The 20433-nt window shown below is 46.6% G+C and overlaps 2 protein-coding genes across 3 annotated transcripts in view; both read left to right on the top strand.

Annotated features, from left to right (window-relative positions):
• The window catches only part of LOC144722306 (CYFIP-related Rac1 interactor B-like), a 35222-nt gene extending 29342 nt beyond the window's left edge, over window positions 1-5880 (top strand). For both annotated transcript variants that reach the window (XM_078600445.1, XM_078600446.1), the window contains exon 12: window positions 202-5880. In XM_078600445.1, the coding sequence (XP_078456571.1) occupies window positions 202-268 (67 nt within the window). In that variant the 3' untranslated portion in view covers window positions 269-5880. The remainder of the gene's footprint in view (window positions 1-201) is intronic.
• A 1161-nt stretch (window positions 5881-7041) lies between these two features.
• On the top strand, window positions 7042-19177 carry LOC144722305 (GDP-fucose protein O-fucosyltransferase 1-like). The gene is made up of 7 exons (XM_078600444.1): window positions 7042-7303; window positions 8796-8917; window positions 12242-12424; window positions 13673-13785; window positions 15012-15204; window positions 15857-16099; window positions 17892-19177. Exons 1-7 carry the CDS (start codon window positions 7189-7191, stop codon window positions 18081-18083), a joined length of 1161 nt encoding a protein of 386 aa, XP_078456570.1. The 5' UTR covers window positions 7042-7188; the 3' UTR covers window positions 18084-19177.
• Window positions 19178-20433: the final 1256 nt, after the last annotated feature.

The following is a 20433-nucleotide window of genomic DNA, read 5'->3' as shown; positions in this document are numbered from 1 at the left end:
GGTGAAGGTGGGAGGTGGACAGAACAACAGCAGATCTTGCTCCGCTGTCAAAGGGGCAGCTGGTAGGGCTCGGATGGTTGCCCATCCAAGCACTAGCCAGGCCCAACACTTGCTTAGTTTCCAAGGTCTGACGAGATCGGGATGTGATGGGTATGTCTTGACCATAAAACCCATCACGTGCGTGCCTCTCGTCCATTCCAGGTACAACACCAAGCATTTAAATGAAGAGACCACCTCCAAGCAGATTAAAGCCATGCTCCAGCAGTGAGAGCGTGAGCCCCGGACTGGGCGTCTCGGACGCGCTGCCGCGTGACATCGCTGCTGCCCTTGTCTTTCTAGCCGGCAGGTCCATCTCTCTGTCTCGCCGCCGGCTCTCGTTAACACGTACGCGCTTTGCCGTGCGTACAGGTTGATGCAAAACGTGCGGCGCATTATTTAAATGTCACCAAGAGGTACTCGTCGAAATGTTTTTGTTTTTTAATTTGTTCCATCGGTGTGATTATCAGTGTGGACCTGTACTCCAACCCAAATGATCAAATTGTACTGTCCTAGGTTTTACAAACTGTGCATGGCAATTGTAACACAGTCGATGGAATTGTAGGGTTTGAGAGCAGTATGGAGTTGATTTTAATAGCCATGATTTGGAAGACTTGGGCTAAGGAAACAATTTGCTGATTGTGTTGAGAGTTTGTTTTATTCATAGCATGACAGTGGATTTCTTTGTATGTGTATATATTTGTTAGCATTTAATTCCAAGCACATACCAGCAAGAATTTGTCCATTTGCACTTGTATATAAGAATGCTGCCTCTTACCAAAGTGACCCTTTTTTAAATGCTATTGCATACATATATAACTGATGAGCTAATTTGCGCCTGCGACAACGTTTTTTTTATTTTAACAATGTGATGTTCTAAGAGCTTTTGCTGGCCGATCATGCCAAATTGAATGCATCTTCGTGTCCCATTCAATAACAAACGTGAATAGAGTCTGCGACATGCTTCATTAATGACCGAAGCATTTTATTGTGATGGATACGCTCAAAGACTGTTTTTGGGGTGACCTTGGGAGAACAATCTCAATTAAGGCCACCTGGTGGCAGCTGATGTGAATTAAACGATGCGTTTCAGGAATTGTTTTTTTATCGGGCAACAAGATTCATGATTGTATCACAAAGCTAATGTCAAGGTTAGTGTTGGCCCATATTTAAAACGTAAGGGTGCAGGTTACAATATTATATCTGCTGGCTAAAAAATTATATTATTTTTTATAAACATTTCTGTCTTATCCTAGTTGACCGTAAGCTTCAATGGTCTAAAGAGCCAAAATCAGCTCCTGTAATCAATGTTAAGTATTCACGGCAATGGCTGATTCAGTTTTTTCAAAGTATGCTCATGATTTAAATGCAATCTAATATTTTCCATCTGGAGACGTCAATCATCTCAGCGTGTTATGCTTTTGGTGTTAGAGAATGGTAAATTAAGAAAAATCAAACAAGTGTTATATAAGTTAATTTTGTATGCATGTAACGATTAAAAAATATATATAGTATAGTACAATCATTTAAAATGTGGTACCAATGCCCTTGTAGCACCAGCTGCCTTTCTGTAGCATGTGTCTGTAAGATGACTTGGTACTGTGACTATGGACAAAACTTGCGAGTGCTATTTTGCTACTGAGGTACTGACTTGATTTGGCGCTCCTTCAAGGCGATGATACACTATGGACATTGCATGGCATTGTCACTGGAAATAGTTGCCACACCATTTCGTTGCCAAAATCTGGACACATTTATTTGCTGCTCCTTGTAGTGAGCAACCAGGATAGCAACTTCCAATCAGATTACAGAGAGGTCACATAACTACCAAAAGTTGAGTGCTCTAACGACCTATTGCTCATTTAACATATTTCAACAAACTGGTCCAATTGGCTAGGCAGAACTGTTTCGCTGTGCTTTTGCTGCACCGAGTTACTATACCTGCGCATAGTAATTGCGTTGCTAGTGACGATCGCAGGCGGTGATTTCCCGAGAGTATCATGACCTTCAGGCGTTTTTAAAGAGGCTGCAGGATACACTGCCATCCTAAGTGGCGAGTGGCTCGGTCTAGTAGGGTTTAGCCTGGGCAAACCTTTTTACCAGCTGTGGCATTCAAATACACAGCCTGTGCAGTAACCCCTCTTGAAGGCCTGCTCGCTGACAGAGCGCGAGGTCAACACTATAAGAGCACGTGGTTGACTGACGGGAGAGTTTTGCATCAGATCGTTTTTACGGCTTGCCTTTTTCCGTTGCCGGTCAGGTCATATTCACTATGTCATGTTTTTGTCATGGCCTGACCCGCATCCGAACGGCAGGCCATGAAAATTACGATGCGAATTACGTGGTGCGTTTGAAGAAATATGGCGCTAAGTACCAATTGAGAATTCTGCTTGTATCCTAAAACCCAATGGAATGGACTCCAGACTGACGCAATCGGTGAATCTCATGTCCTTGAGCACGCCAGTCTACGATGTGCTAGGGTAGTGGCAACCTTGCGCGGTCACATTTTTCGACGTACAAAATAATAACATTTATTAAATTACATATATATAAAAAAAACTTAAAAAAATATTTGGCCCTCCGCAAAGAATATTTTATGCAGCTGCCTCTGGCTGCCTTGCTACGCTTCCTGCCCCCTCTTTAAAGCAGCCTCTTGGAGCCTGAAGAGTGCACTTGTGTGTGAGCGTACACGCGCCCGTAAACCACGTTGCGTGCCCATGTGGCGGCAGTGGCATCGCTGAATGTATTGGGCGTCTGCTCACTTCACAAGCAAAGACTGACGTGTGTAGGAAATGTGTTGCAGCCGCAGAGTGTGCTATGCAAAGTGTGACCATCACTGTAAACCCGCTACTGTTTTAACGCGACTCATTACTTGAATGTCCGTCGTCACGGCACAAAACAAGCGACGGGAGCCACTCTCGACCCGAGTGTCGGGTTGGCGTCTTGATGCATTTGCGAATCATCCAAGAGAATGCTTGACATGAAGTGGTGAGTGAATTAGTGGTGAGATGTGGCAGACGACGACACATTTGTGAAGTGGAGCAATGTTTCTCGTCCTTACGACCCCTCCACTGTGGTGCAGCTTTACTTTGCTATGGATTCATCTTCTTGGTTCTTTCGGTAAAGTCATGTAGAAGGGAAATAATAAAATAATAAAAAATAAAACAATACAATAATTCTCACGACGTTTCGGGCATTCAGACGCCATCTCCCCGACAGACCTGGTCTTCACCTGAGGACGGCTGTTTGCGTTGTGGCCGAAACGTCGTGAGAATTATTTTATTATGTTTTATTATTATTATTTTATTATTTCCCTTCTACGTGACTTTACCGAAAGAACCAAGAAGATGAATCCCTGCAGTCACGAAAGCTTTAAATCGAAATTTGCTATGGATCTTTACCGTTTACATTTGATTCGAGCCGCTACACGTTGAACAGATGTCACGGTAATCTCAGAATGCTGCATCGTGGGGAGGTCATTAGGACCGGAGTTTGAGAAACACGGATGTAGAGAATTGTTGCTTGTTAAAACTCCAACCCTTGTGTTCTCTCTCATGGTTTGATTTTCACGAGTTCGCATTTGTGTGCATTGTGACTTCTTGTTGATGTGAGATTCTGAACGCAGGAATGGGGAGATCTTCTGCAAATGTCGAAGAGACAATGCAATGAAAATATGAAAAACAAGTTGGTTTTAAATAATTGTGTTAAGGGAAATTAATAAACATTGAATTAATCTCAAATATATGCCACGTAATAGATGGAAGTTAATATGAGCCTTTACTATGTACTTTGGGATAGAGAGTACAATTTAGAAACAAGTTAGGGCCGAAAATGCAAAACTATGCGTTTTGTTCATTACACGGGATATTGTTGTACCCTCTTTCTTGCACTGGCTCATCCGATATGGTATCACAATGCTTTTGTGCGTGTTTGTGTTCAGACGTTAATAAGTGTTTGACAACAGACCAACGGCTCAATGACATACATTATTTGAACACTAGTTATGTTTGAAGCAAGCTCTGTCCAAGCTTTACTTGGTAGAATAAACATTCAGTTTTTTTTGTAAAGTATACCAGCCTTTACAGTGGTGTATGCCATGGGTAATCGTAAGTCCATGTAGTTCATGTTTAGACTGCCCTCTAGAGGCAATATGAATGTTGGTACGGTTTATTTTCTTGCTTGTGCGGCACATTTAAACCAAAAGCAGGCAAAACAAAGAATGCTTTTACGACTACAATATGCTAATGCTTGCTGTATACCGGCTTAGAGGGAAAAGGGGTTTGAATAAGTGCACTTTTTCCCGTGTTGTGACGAACAACGTAGTAAATAGCTTGGAATGGCCCTGGTCAAATCAGAAATAAGTTTCGAAAGATTCAGTTACTACGAGGTGGCCTGGTGGCTAAGGAGAGTCTCAATGGCCATGTCGAAGCACTGAGCCAATGCCACTGAGAAGCTTTACAATCTGGTTCGCGACCCGTGATTAACCACATTTTCAAGTGTAGTGGATTTGATGGCCTCTTGCTCCTTAACTAATGACCACACACGCACAACAAAAAATTCAGCGCAACTAAAGTTAAGCTTAAAATGTACTCGCCGTCCATGGTCCTGGATCATTGGAAATTTTGGGGCAAAGCTTCGATAAATAACATTGTATATTTGACACTTCAGATGATTAAGCATCAATTGTCAATGGAAGTGTCCTTAAAGTGGTCATAAAAGCTCTCGATATTGCGGCACGGTTATTCGAGGCCCGACTGACTGGAAAATATCTCGAAGATATTTCTTCACCTCATGACATGAGTAGCATATTTAGGATACAATCTGAGATAAATCCAAAAAAGGGAAAAGCATTCCGTGCAGTGAAAACCAACTCGCTGTCGGATATGAAACAAATTAATGCAGTCACGGTACTCTCTAGAGGCGCTCTTTGGAGTTTTCTCCAGCGGAGGACTTCCAGCATGCGGTGATGTGAGCGATCAATTGGAAGGTTGCGCATTTATTCATTACAATCCGAACGTATCACCCGTGGGCTGTCTAACGCTGGTGTATTGTTGGCCATTTGATGCCCCGAGTGTGGCTTTTGAGCACATTTACGATTTTCATGCCATCACAAAACGATGAATTGTTACGATTCGTGGTCGCGACTAATTTGAGTTGATTCGTTCGTCTACCATTCTGGTTCATGCAAAATTACGAGTGCGAGAAGCGGTCACAACATGCGGTGGGGGTGCCAGTCCATTGGGAGAGCCCTCTGAAAATTATTTGGGGTGCATCATTACAACAAACAAATTCGGGACAAAACTACTTGTCAGAGTTACGTGAACCAATCTAATAGAACAATTACAAAGGAATTACTTTTGTTATCGTGTCAATAGCATGATGCCCTTTTATGCTTTTATAAGGATCTCCGTTCAAGCTGATATTGGGTGTTATTTGAATCCCCTAGACTCTTGAGCTAGTTGGGATCATAGACTTCTGCTTATTTTCGTTCTGCCTCGCACCGCCACTGGCATCACACACGAATCAAGAATAATCGAGTCATAACTCGCAGTGTTCCGTGCGCCTTGAGCATAGGTTTTCGATTGTAATCGATGTGTCGTCACGCGTCTCATCGCGTTGCATGAAGATGCGGTGGGGGGGGGTTGATTGAGTTGGGGTTGGCTCAGTGTGGTTAAGGGTTGAAAGGAAATGTGCGATTGAAATTGGTGGTGAAGTGGCCACGCATTAAAATGAAATGTCCTTTCAAGAATCATACTGTAATTTTGAGGTCCGTTATGCAGTTCATTGCATTTTTAAATGCTCTTTTGTACGAATGAAATCCAACAGAATAAAAGCTTGATGATATATTCCGCTCTGTTGATGGTTTTGTCAGGGATGACAACACACAGGATAGACCATGGCTGCTGATGACTACACCGCATTAATTCTCTATAGCTTTTGCACAAACAAGCCTTGCACGTGACATTTGCTGTAAATGTTACAGTGACCTGGATTGTGAGAAGTCTGGCTCTGCAAAGTACTTGCTCACGCCACTCGAGAAGCTGCCCCCATTAGAGGGAGCTCAAGGATATTTTGGCCTACTCTTCCACGCTGGTGGGAGCACCCACACTTTACCCCACCACAAACATGTCGATCGACTAACTGGTGCACCAATTTAAGACATCCATTGTTTCATAATAGAGGTTTTTTTGGGTTAGATCGCGTAAATATATAGATGTGTCGTTAAATCCGCCGCCACCACCACCCGACACAGCCAATTAGTAAGGGTTGTGACGTAAACAAACATGTCAATTAGTTAGTTCTTCAGCACGCCGGTGTGTTGGAGAGTCAAACCCACAACTCTCAACATCAATTGTGAGAATTGCCACGCCAGGAGATCGAATCGGTGACCTCCATTGCAAGTCCAGTGTACAAAAATCATTGCATCACTACAACGGCAGCATCCTTATATTTCGAATTGTGTTAAACGTTACACGTCGATGTATGAACAAAATACACCAACCAACACTGGATAATGGTGTGGTGATATGCATATTATTAGTTTTCACCGTGGGGTTGTATTATGTTAATTCCACCGTGGGGTTATATTATGTGAATTGCACCGTGGGGTTATATTATGTTAATTTAACCGTGGGGTTGTTTTATGTTAATTCAACCTTGTGGTTGTATTATGTTAATTCTACCGTGGGGTTATATTATGTGAATTGCACCGTGGGGTTGTATTATGTTAATTCCACCGTGGGGTTATATTATGTGAATTGCACCGTGGGGTTATATTATGTTAATTTAACCGTGGGGTTGTTTTATGTTAATTCAACCTTGTGGTTGTATTATGTTAATTCTACCGTGGGGTTATATTATGTGAATTGCACCGTGGGGTTATATTATGTTAATTACACCGTGGGGGTTGTATTATGTTAATTATTACCAAATAAGTTGATCGTCGCTATCCAATCGGATTGCGCGTTGCTCGTCACGTGCGCGCGATGAGCCAATCGCGAGCGCGTATCCGCGTGCCCGGAGTTCCCATTGCCGGGTGGTGTTCCGGCATCCCTGCGGGTCTCACCAACTTGTTCACGCGGTCATCCTTCTTCTTCTTGTTCTTGTTGTTCTTCTTGTTGATGCTCACTGGACGGCGTTTAGCGTAACGCCATGGCCGGGCGCCTGGCGTTCGTCTCGCTGCTCGCCGCGTTGTCGTGGGCCCGAGGCGGCGGCGATGGCGCGGAGTGGGACCATGCGGGCTACGTCCTCTACTGCCCCTGCATGGGTGAGCCCAGGGGGGGAGGGGGGCTCATGCCGCCTCCTCCACTCTCTCTCCTGTGGCTCCATCTCTCTCTCCTGTGGCTCCCTCTCTGTGTCTCTCTCTCCTGTGGTTCCATCTCTCTCTCTGTCTCTCTTCTTTGTACAGTCGTGCCGGACTGACGCCGGTGTTCGCTTGTGGTGATTGTCGCTGAGACTGAACGCATTTAATGTGTCACTGGTTGCGGGCATGGTCGCTTCCGAGTGGCCTACAAGGCACAGCAATACTCAAGCGCAATGTGCGCTAGTGGAATAAACTTTATAAAAGTCAAAGTCTCTCTGTCTCTCTCTCCTGTGGCTCCATCTCTCTCTCTGTCTCTCTCCTGTGTGTGTCTCTCTCTCTGTGGCTCCATCTCTCTCGTGTGTCTCTGTGGCTCCATCTCTCTCTGTTCTCTCTCTCTGGCTCCATCTCTCTCTGTGTCTCTCTCGTCGACAGGCACATCGACTAACTCTCTCGTCCACGCGGTGACCATCGGTCGACATCGATGCGCTATAAAACCAAGACATTGCCTCGTCGTGTATTTAGTTTTTCGTTTTCGAGGCACTTATTAAACAAATGTGGGGTGGTTTTTAAACGGGTGGGATTCCATTTGTGTTTATAAATCACTTGATCTTGAACAGCACTTAAACCAGACGGGGACGCGTGGAAGAAGGTTTATTAATACAAGTTTGTTGGTTAGACGCATTTATACTTAACGCGATCTAACCCAACAACCTTTAAATACGAGTAAAATTGGTCGCGAAAGCCTACGATATATAAAGGTATATTCTGTCCACCTGTCCCTTTTCACTTCTTTATATAAACACACAAACCTGTCAACCCATTGGCAGTGCCCCAACTTATTACAGACCTTACTGCTCACCCCGTGCCTTATTAAACCTCAACCTTCATCTTACAAAGCCCCATCACAAGGGAGAAACACAAACAATTAGATACAACATTTGTGTCCGTGTTGAAACGCCTGTACGCCGTATGGAACTGACCACTTTAAATGTTCCTGTACAAGAACACGGGGTCACACCGCATGGGTTCACACGGTGTGCAAGCCACGAGTAGCAGAGTTAAAAACTTACAAATTTTCTCTTTTAATTCCTTCTTAAACTTGTCTAAATCATACTCTTTGGTTCTTTCGGTAAAGTCACGAACTGCTGTTGAGTTCCACTTCTGGATTATATTTTTCCCGCCTGAGTTTCGACCGCTTGTGTTGCGATCGAAACGTCGTGATTTTATTTTTCTACCTTCGTGACTTTACCGAAAGAACCAAAGAATATGAATTCATGCAGTCACGAAAGCTTCAAATCAACATTGTCTATGGCCGTAGCCTTCGCCCGTGTTGTTTATCATTCGATGCATTGCCCCAAAAGTCTCGGTGGGGTTCGCAATCCCCCACCAGCCCAGGTGGATTGTCTCAAGCGCCGGTGGTGGCTGCTGCTGCTGCTGATGATGCTGAATTCCGCAGGGCGCTTTGGAAACCAGGCCGACCAGTTCCTGGGCTCGCTGGCGTTCGCGCGGATGCTGAACCGCACGTTGGCCGTGCCCCCCTGGGTGGAGTATCGCCACCACACGCCGCCGTACACCAACGTAAGTCCCTCGAGAGAGAGAGAGAGGCCAGCAGCGGCGAGATGGCACGGAAGAACGGTGATGGGTTCTCAATCACCCACCCACCTACTCACGCACTGACTCGCTTACCCACCCACTCACCCACCCACCCACCGACCCATTCACCCACCCACTCACCCACCCACCCACTGACCCACTCACCCACTGACGCACCCACCGACCCACCCACTCACCCACCCACTCACCCACCCACTCACCCACTTACCCACCCACTCACCCACTCACCCACCCACCCACCGACCCATTCACCCACCCACCCACTCACCCACCCACCCACTGACCCACTCACCCACTGACGCACCCACCGACCCACCCACTCACCCACCCACTCACCCACCCACTCACCCACTCACCCACCCACCCACCGACCCATTCATCCACCCACTCACCCACCCACCCACTGACCCACTCACCCACTGACGCACCCACCGACCCACCCACTCACCCACCCACCCACTCACCCACCCACTCACCCACTTACCCACCCACTCACCCACCCACCCACTGACCCACTCACCCACTGACACACCCACCGACCCACCCACTCACTCACCCACCCACTCACCCACTTACCCACCCACTCACCCACTTACCCACCCACTCACCCACTCACCCACCCACCCACTCACCCACCCACTCACCCACCCACTGACCCACCCACTCACTCACCCACCCACTCACCCACCCACTCACTCACCCATCCACTCACTCACCCATCCACTCACCCACCCACTCACCCACCCACTCACCCACTCACCCACCCACTCACCCACCCACCCACCCACCCACTCACCCACCCACCGACCCACCCACCCACTCATCCACCCACCCACTCATCCACCCACTCACCCACTTACCCACCCACTTACCCACCCACTCACCCACCCACCCACTCACCCACCCACTCACCCACCCACTCACCCACCCACTCACCCACCCACTCACCCACCCACTCACCCACCCACTCACCCACCCACTCACCCACCCACTCACCCACCCACTCACCCACCCACTCACCCACCCACTCACCCACCCACTCACCCACCCACTCACCCACCCACTCACCCACCCACTCACCCACCCACTCACCCACTTACTCACCCACTCGCCCACTCGCCCACTCACCCACTCACCCACCCACTGACCCACCCACTCACCCACCCACTCACCCACCCACTCACCCACCCACCCACCCACTCACCCACTCACCCACCCACCCACCGACCCATTCACCCACCCACCCACTCACCCACCCACCCACTGACCCACTCACCCACTGACGCACCCACCGACCCACCCACTCACCCACCCACTCACCCACCCACTCACCCACCCACTCACCCACTCACCCACCCACCCACCCACCGACCCATTCATCCACCCACTCACCCACCCACCCACTGACCCACTCACCCACTGACGCACCCACCCACCCACTCACCCACCCACTCACCCACTTACCCACCCACTCACCCACCCACCCACTGACCCACTCACCCACTGACGCACCCACCGACCCACCCACTCACTCACCCACCCACTCACCCACTTACCCACCCACTCACCCACTTACCCACCCACTCACCCACTCACCCACCCACCCACTCACCCACCCACTCACCCACCCACTGACCCACCCACTCACCCACCCACTCACCCACCCACTCACTCACCCATCCACTCACTCACCCATCCACTCACCCACCCACTCACCCACCCACTCACCCACTCACCCACTCACCCACCCACTCACCCACCCACCCACCCACTCACCCACCCACCGACCCACCCACCGACCCACCCACTCATCCACCCACCCACTCACCCACCCACTCACCCACTTACCCACCCACTCACCCACTTACCCACCCACTCACCCACCCACCCACTGACCCACTCACCCACTGACGCACCCACCGACCCACCCACTCACTCACCCACCCACTCACCCACTTACCCACCCACTCACCCACTTACCCACCCACTCACCCACTCACCCACCCACCCACTCACCCACCCACTCACCCACCCACTGACCCACCCACTCACCCACCCACCCACCCACCCACTCACCCACCCACTCACCCACCCACTCACTCACCCATCCACTCACTCACCCATCCACTCACCCACCCACTCACCCACCCACTCACCCACTCACCCACTCGCCCACCCACCCACTCACCCACCCACCCACCCACTCACCCACCCACCGACCCACCCACCGACCCACCCACTCATCCACCCACCCACTCACCCACCCACTCACCCACTTACCCACCCACTCACCCACTTACCCACCCACTCACCCACTCACCCACCCACTCACCCACCCACTCACCCACCCACTCACCCACCCACTCACCCACTTACTCACCCACTCGCCCACTCGCCCACTCACCCACTCACCCACCCACTGACCCACCCACTCACCCACCCACTCACCCACCCACCCACTCACCCACCCACTCACTCACCCACCCACTCACCCACCCACTCACCCACCCACTCACTCACCCATCCACCCACTCACCCACCCACTCACCCACCCACTCACCCACCCACTCACCCACCCACCCACCCACCCACTCACTCACCCACCCACCCACCCACTCACTCACTCACCCACCCCGCCGCTTTTTTTTATTATTATTACACGCTTTATATGAACTCACTGTTGTTGTCGTATCCTCAAATCTTGTAACTCAATTTGAACCCACTTCGCAATGTGGTATCAACTGCAAACTTAGTATACTTATGTCATACTGAGAGCCGCTGGCATAGAAGACAGGTTAGGTTGTTTCAACAGCCATGTGCACGCCTTTGACCCAATCTGAATATTTATACTGGACGAATCCATTGAGCTTTAAAGATTTTTTGTCCAATAGGGGCGGGTCAAAGAGTTACACCAACAAGCAATAGAAAAAAAAACACGATAGTGCAGAGTATAGGAAAGGTAAGCAAATTAAAAAAACATACAACTAAACTATATTTTATTTTACCAGGTGAAGCCCATTGAGCTATTAGCTTCTTTATTAGCGACTTGGCCACATGATATAGCCCAACAAAGTGGCTTATCATGTGATCATTTATAGCAGCCAAATAATCTAGACGCAAACTCATTCTATTAGCCTCGTGTAAATAATCAATTCTTAGATGCAAATTTCTATGCACGGTACCGCGAGCGTAGAAATACAATTGAGTGAATTGTCTGCACGTGGAATTGTTACCACGGTGGTGGGTACCGTGGGTGCTTCGCCTGCGCGGGACTTTCTCTGTCTTCAGGCGCACGTCCCGTACGCCGAGTATTTCCGACTGGAGGCTCTGAGCGAGTTCCATCGCATCGTGAGCCTGGAGCACTTCATGGAGCACCTCGCCCCGCACCACTGGCCCCCGGCCACCCGCACGGCCTACTGCTTCGAGGCGGCCGCGACGCGCAGCCCCGACAAGCGCTCGTGCCCCATGAAGGTGCTGGCCGGAGGGTCGCTCAGTCTCGCTCTGCTTGTGGAGCTCTCACTTCAAACACACACACACACACATGTCTTGAAGTCAACTTACTTGAGGTTTCGTGGGTTCATGTCGCAGCCTGGTCACGAATTACTTACAGAGAGACTCGTTAGCCTTGCATAGAGACCCTGAAACTCACCTGGAGACCATGAGATTCATGTAGAAACCCATAGACTTTCATAGAGACTCAGACAGAACCACTTCATGGTAACCCATAGACTTACATCAAGACCCATAAACTGACAGACTAAGTTGCAATTTAAACTGGACCTCAATTGTATTCAGTTAATGGTCTACATAAAAAAATATACATTTGGTTCTGCACTTAATTTGGATAAATTCCAGCTCAGGATTAAAAGGTGGGGTTGACTGTCATGCAACGAAAATGTATCTTAAGTGGCAGAGCAAGTGGGAAAAAGTTCGATCCTCTGTGTGGAACAGAGGTGACGTAAAGAGATCTCGGTGTTAGGTCATCTCCACTTCTGCAGACCACTCTCTTAACACTGCTCTGTGACGGATTCAAATTGTTTATTTTCTACATTGGAATGGATTCTTTATTTTATTTAAATAAATCGTGCCGATTACACAATTGAGATAAAATATCGGGAAAAGATTTCATCTAAAAAATGTCAACATGTTTGAGGTGGCTGTGTGGCTCATGAAGCTCATACTGGTTAAGGCAGAACACAAGAACACAGCCTTCACAGCTAAGATTGGAATCTCGGAAGCAGCGAGTTTTGTGGTCTCAGTCCAGACAACACAGGGGTGCACGTGAAACTAATCCAGCTTCGTCCAATTTTGAGAGCAATTTAAGCTAAATCTGTCAAATGAATAACATGTTGTGAACCACGCGTTATGGAGTATGAAAGAGTGTAATTCATTGTATGGGAGGAGAAGCCTTTTGAAGCGTCTCCAGTCTTGTGTATTATCCTTTCAGGCCATTCTTGAACTGTAGTTGAACTAGAAGAACATTTCATCATCTCATGCCAAGGCCCTCATTGAACAATTGAGATATGATTGGTGATGAAGGAACATTAAAACTATTCTTAGCATACGGTATCCTTGGGTGCACAGCCGCCAGAAGAAATGGGCTTGCCTACAAAACTACAAATTCAGCTCGGTGATGTACAGGAGCATACGTAGGCGCATGTTCACGCTGATTTTGTAATTGAATTATTGGTGCGCGACGTGTTTGTGTGTATGTGACAGGACGGCAACCCCTTTGGGCCTTTCTGGGACCAGTTTGGAGTGGACTTTGTTCATTCGGAGGTGTTTAACAGCCTCTCCTACCATCCACACAGCATGCAGCGCTGGCTTGACAAGTACGCCTGAAACTCGGCTTCGAGTGGTAACAATGAAGCAGCTTGGCTTTATCACAATGCCCACTTGTGAACAAATAACAATTACTACAAATACAGAGTGATAATAATCCTTCACAGACCTTGCTTAATCCACTTCTGGATAAAGGCATTTCCATATAGAGTTCATTTAATTTGCCCAACGCCAAAACAATGTATCCCTTGTATTCGCAGCAAGTGGGAATGGTCGTATTTAAAATGTGTAGGTTAAAGATAATGTACATGTTGAAACGCATTTAGAAAGCACATATTGAAGTGGATAAAGTGTTTGCAAAATATCACAGATTATTATGTGCAGCAGTGCACACACTTCATTTAATATTAAGCTTTCCAAAGCCTTTGTTCAGCAGTTTGACTTAAATATCCAGCTTTTAAATGTGGAACATTTCCAGAAGGTATTGTTGTAATATGGAAGCCTACAGTTTGTATAAAAAAATAAATCAGCATTTGTAGTTAACACTCCTTTAAATATGATAGTCAAACGTTTCAGCCAATGCCACTTCTTAAAAGTGAATTCGTCCTTCAGATTAGAAGGGCAATTTGCTAAAGCAGCCCATTATGTAGTTTACAAGGCAGCATTAATGATAATCCTAATGTAATATTTATTTAGTATGATTTGTGCTTGTGTGCATCACTGCCAGACTTATTATATTCCCTGCCTCCAGCTCAGGAGAGACGGCATGGTCAAATGAACACTCTCCCTTCTCATTTACCAGCCTTGCTTCTGCAGTCGCACTCTCACCCGTTTGTTCAATGTCCTTCGTGACATTTCTTCATTATCTTCTTGGTTCTTTCGGTAAAGTCACGTAGAAGGAAAATAATAAAACAATAAAAATAAAACATAATAAAATAATTCTCACGACGTTTCGGCCACAACGCAAGCAGCCGTCTTCAGGTGGAGAACAGGTCTGTCAGACTCTGCCTTCTCGACAGACCTGTTCTCCACCTGAAGACGGCTGCTTGCGTTGTGGCCGAAACGTCGTGAGAATTATTTTATCATGTTTTATTTTTATTGTTTTATTATTTTCCTTCTACGTGACTTTACCGAAAGAACCAAGAAGATGAATCCCTGCAGTCACGAAAGCTTTAAATCGAAATCTCTTCATTACTTGTACTCAAGATCTATGCCAATGCAGGCCTTTCACATTACATTGCATGTTGATTCAAGCCCACTGTCAATCTCGGGGCAGGTACCCGGCTCACAAGCACCCGGTGCTCGCGCTGCCCGGAGCCCCGGCGCAGTTCCCCGTGCTCCCCGAGCATCGCCGCCTCCAACGCTACGTCGTGTGGTCGGACAAGATGGTCTCCGAGGGCAATCGGCTCATCAGCGATCGACTAGCGAGGCCTTACCTGGCCATTCACCTGCGGGTCGGCTCAGACTGGGTAGGTAGCAACGCCTTGCAAACCTTACCTACGACGCTTTGGCCCAAAATAGATTTGCTGCTGCTGCAATGGATTAATATAGCCAGTGGTGTTGCAGAAACCCCTCTGACAAGTTTACACATGCACAGGTCTTTTGTCAATCTATGATGGATGTTGGCTTCCCCACACTGTACATGTCTTGGGGGTGATTTGAACATACTTGACCATGCTGGAGAGTGCAAATTGGCAAAGGCTGAGAGCACAGATTTTGGATTATAGTACGATACAACAATGGTTTTCACTGCGCTGCCTTCTGCTGCTCACAAAGTAGCCCCACAAGGTTGTAATATAACCAATTTTATCATCTAACTATGAATGTCAATGCTTAATCCAGGAGATACACATTTAACGTGAAGCTAGTGTTTAATTGTGCACAAATGGCATCATTTGAATGAATATTGAATCTGAAATCAACCAGCGTGCCGCTAATTTTGATTTCACAATTCGACCATGTACGTACAAGTACAATGACTCATTTCAGACTGACAGAGCTCCACGCGCAATCGCTTTCAGCACGAGTTTCAAAAGCATTGGGCACCAATAAGAGTCCTCGCGTCTCAATCCTTGGTGCCTTGCGCCTTGTGCCCACCCCCTCGCCTGTGCGCTGGCGCAGCACAACACGTGCGCCCTCCTGCGCGAGGGCAAGGTGGGTTCGCACCTCATGGCGTCGCCGCAGTGCGTGGGCGACGACCTCGCAACGGCACGGCCCCTCACCATGGCCATGTGCCTGCCGAGCGTGACGGACGTGACACGCTCCGTTCGTGCCTGGGCCACGCGCATCGGCGCGCACTCCGTCTACGTCGCGACCGACTCACACGACTACTCCGAGGAGATTGGCGAGGCTCTGCAAGGACAGGTCGGTGCAGCCCAGATACAATGCAGTTTAACACGTCGGTTCTAGATTTGAAGCTTTCGTGACTGCAAGGAATCATGCTCTTAGGTTTTTTCGGTAAAGTCACGTAGGTAAAAAATAAAATTAAAATTAATAAAAGTAATAATAGAAATAAAATAATTAGTTTAGAAAAAAATAATTATAAATATTTAATTTATTTTCTTTTATTCCTTTTATTATTTAGAAATAAAATAAAATAATTATTTTGTTAAATTTTTATTATTTTATTAATTTTATTTTTTACCTACGTGACTTTAACACGTCGGCTTTTGCGACAAATTATTCCCATAATAGAGGTTTCTTTTTTGGGTTAGATCGCATAAATATACAGATACAATGCAGTTTGCTTCCATGTACACAGGGGTGAGGAAAATTTTTTGTACCAAGGGATGAATAGAATTCTCTTTGGCGGGCTACCATTTAGCTGATGCTCAACTTTGATCTTGCACGAACTGTATGTATTGGTGACGATGGTAAGAATGCCTTCAAGTGATAAATAGGTCAAAATTATTCCCGTCTGGAACCTGATCATTGTGGCTAAATGGCTTGCAGTGACGGATACATATTGCTTGTGGGCCGTTTGGAAGTGCTAGGCCTCGTGGCCACGCTTGGTGGTAGGCCCATTCAAGCACTATGCAGGTTTTACCCAGATTTCTCTTCCAAGCTCTTGACAAGATCAGGTAAGTTCTGGGTAATTTAGTCACAAGAAGTTGGCATTTGTAAAGCATGTTATAGTGGCTGCGTCTCAGGACGCTGTACAAAGTAGTGAGGTACATTGAGGGTGGCTATGAATGGAGTAGAGATTATTTGCTAAATTGTTAATTAATTTGAGGCGGTAGGGAGTTGCGGTGAGGAGAATGAGATGAATGTTTGGTAAAGATGCTGATGAAGGTACTTCAAAGAGCAAAGCCAGTTGTAGACAAAGGAGAAGGGAGGAGTCTTGAGTCTGGGCTTGAATAGGGGAATATATATTATACATTGTAGCGCACAGTAATGATCATACAGATGAATAACCTACACAAGTATTCTCAGATTTTTTTCGGTAAAGTCACGTAGGTAAAAACATTAAAATTAATGAAAGTAAAATAAAACAAAACAAAATAAAATTCACGACGTTTCGGAGGCAACACAAGTCTCCGTCATCAGGTGGGACCGTCACAGCCGAATTAGCTGCATCAAGTGAAGCAATGATTCAAATGTAATCCCTTATAAGCAAGTTGAAGGGAGGTGGAGAGGGGGGGGGAGCTTATCAGGCTGTGGTAGCCAATGAATGGAAACGTATCGGGAGGGAGGAGGAGCGGTGATCAAAGACTGCACGCAGTGCTCAACACAATGAATGGAGACGTGTCGGGACGGAGGGCGAGCTGTTTGGCATGAGAGGGTCACGTCTGTATCGTGACCATGTACTGAATTGTATTAGGAAGCCACTGGATCTTTAAATCTAGGTTTAAAATACATTTAATTGGAACTGATTTTTACGTTTAGTTTTTCCCCCATACCTCCGATCAGCATGGTTGGCTGTGTACGGTGCGAAAAAAGTTCAACGTACTTGTGTTTTTTTCAGACATGTGATAAGAAAACTGTGTTAAACATCTATTAAGTGCATCTCAAATCAAGCCAAAAGCTACACTCTTCAACACTTGTGTGTGCCAAAGTGAATGTAGTTTTTGTCAGGGGGAGTCGGCTTGATCGGCCCTCTATAACGAGTGCGGGGATCTGTCTCCCATGCTGTGTGCACCGTGTTGTGCTTGCCAAGGTGAGAGTGGTGGCTGTAAAGCCAGACGTGGCACAGCTGGACCTGTACGTGCTGGCCCAGGCTGACCACTTCATCGGGAACTGCGTCTCGTCGTTCACGGCCTTCGTGAAGCGCGACAGAGACGTGCACGGGCGTCCCTCGTCCTTCTTCGGCATGGACGATGCCGACAGCGCCCGCAACGAGGAGCTCTGAATGTGAACGCAGTTTCTGGGAGCAAAAAAAATCTATGAAAACTGTGCGTGCGAAAAGCCTTTATTTGCGTCTTTTGGTTATGATACTTGGGAACATTTTTTCAGATCAAAGTATTTATTGAACTGATAATTCAAATCAATGTCGGGTTTAATGTTTTTAGATAATAATGTAACCAGTAAATGACTGCCTCTGGGTTTTGGCACAATTTTGTGCAGTTGTCATATAAATGTAAACGTTTTTGTATCTCATTCCTGTCAAAGTGTATTTTATTGAGCATAATGGAATTGCATTCTGATCTAAAATCATGCTGAAGTTGGCAACACTCACATTTTTTTAAGATATTTAACAGTTAAGCAAATGTCAAGACATGTATATTGTTTTCGTGTACATATGTCCTGCTATATTTAACTTGTGTTGGCCGAGGCTGCATCTGACCTCTTGTAGTAAAAAGACAGGCCTGGAAATGCACAAGTGCCAGACGATGGGTGATTGATGTTGGGTTGTACCAGCTTGGTCATGTATTTTTTCTAAAGGTGGCAATGGAGGAATTTCGGAGTATTGAAACAAAATATTGGATTTGGCTGCAGCAGTTTGTGCAATGACTACTTCAAGTCAACATTGCACGAAGCGGCAAATTTACTTTCTTAAAACGATCACTGCACAATTCTGTGAACAATGAACAAAAAACTGGAGACCACGAATTTCGATTGGTTGTTTCAAATTGCTCGTGTCATGTTTGCATTCATCACAAAAGTATAAACGACTAACATACAAGTTTCTCGTGTACAGTTTTTGCATAAATCTATTTTAGTTGGGTAATTTAAAGGACTACATTGACGTTTCAACTTGATTACATGAACACCTATGCTGGAAATAGTTCTATAGATTGGGCCCTTCTCTGTTTTCTTTGGCTTTTGTCAACAAGACCCACGTATAAGCTACAATACGACAGTTTTGCAAAACATCGCTTTAATGTAAGTGCTGATAGCTGTAAACGATCATTGCACAGTTGCCAATGGGAAATCTTCGCCTTTAATACCTGTCGACTCGAAAGGTTTACTTTTGTTCCTGTGAATAAAACACATTTTTAAATATTTCTGTGGCCTGTGTGCAAAAAGCACATGCTCTCGAGACCAGTATTTCCTTTGTGTAGGTTAGGTGGCTTTAGGTATTCAGGATTCGCTTGACAGATGTGTTTATGAAAACGTGCTAATGCTGTCAACACGGCAGTGTGTGAGCTCTGGAGAGACTGTCTGCAGGTGCGCGTGCTTGTGTGTGTGTGTGCGCTCAGCGGCACGCACACTACCCGGCCCCAGGTGGCCGAGACGACTCTTATGTTTCTTGTTTGCACAACGCGGTGCGAAAGACACGTCAAATGTGCCCACGGTCGGATGAGCATGGAACAACCTGCGGATAGTCCATCGCCAGTTCGTCTTCGCATTCCACTAAAAAATGCTCAATAGAGCTGCGTGGTGATGCAATATACAGTCGATTAATGTTACCGTTTCCTGAATTCACTCTTGGGGGAAAGCTGGTGCAGTGGTCGCCACTGCGTTATGAACCTGGTGACCTAACTTCGATTCCCGGCCACTGCTAGCAAACTTGAGTGCCATCTGGACTGGTTCACTGTCCCTCATGAACCCACTGAAAATTGAGGTGGTGTATGGGCAAACAACAGCAATGACCGGCATAGCGTGGGGAGGCCTTCGTCCAGCAGTGGATTAACAGAGCTGCATTTATATTGTATACATATACAAGTATACAATAGCTTGCCAGACAATACGTCTCATTCGTATCTGTGTCCACATCAATACACTACAGTATTTTTCTTCTTGGTTCTTTCGGTAAAGTCACGTAGAATTGAAATAATAAAATAATAAAAATAAAACAATAATTCTCACGACGTTTTGGCCACAACGCAAGTAGCCGTCCTCAGGTGGAGAACAGGTCTGTCAGAAAGACAGTCTGAAAATGAAAAAAACTACAGTATTTTGCAAATCCATCAGCCCTACGACCTTATGGGAAATTACTCGCCCCTAAAAGGCCGATGATTGTGTAATATAAAAAATAAATTATGTGGAGAGACGGAGATATATGACGGCTACTAGTAATTTATATTCTCCACGACGCTCATTATGTTGCATCGTGTCCAGTAGGTGGTAGTGTAGCTTCGCCTGAGACGAGTGGGTTCGCAATCTTTGCGGAGCAGTTGGCCACCCACTCGTAATCCTCGGAAACATTTCCGCGGATCACCGTGCGGTCAAAAATTTGGCGTTTTGTGAAAAAAAACTAATTTTGCAACGGTTCTGCGAACCTTTTCCCACGGCCTTGCGGATCCTTCACCTTTGAT

The sequence above is a fragment of the Lampetra planeri genome, chromosome 14, assembly GCF_965212315.1.
Source record: "Lampetra planeri chromosome 14, kcLamPlan1.2.h2, whole genome shotgun sequence".
Lineage (NCBI taxonomy): Eukaryota > Metazoa > Chordata > Hyperoartia > Petromyzontiformes > Petromyzontidae > Lampetra > Lampetra planeri.
The sequence above is the reverse complement of the archived record's forward strand: the minus strand, read 5'-3'. Positions and strand labels throughout refer to the sequence as shown.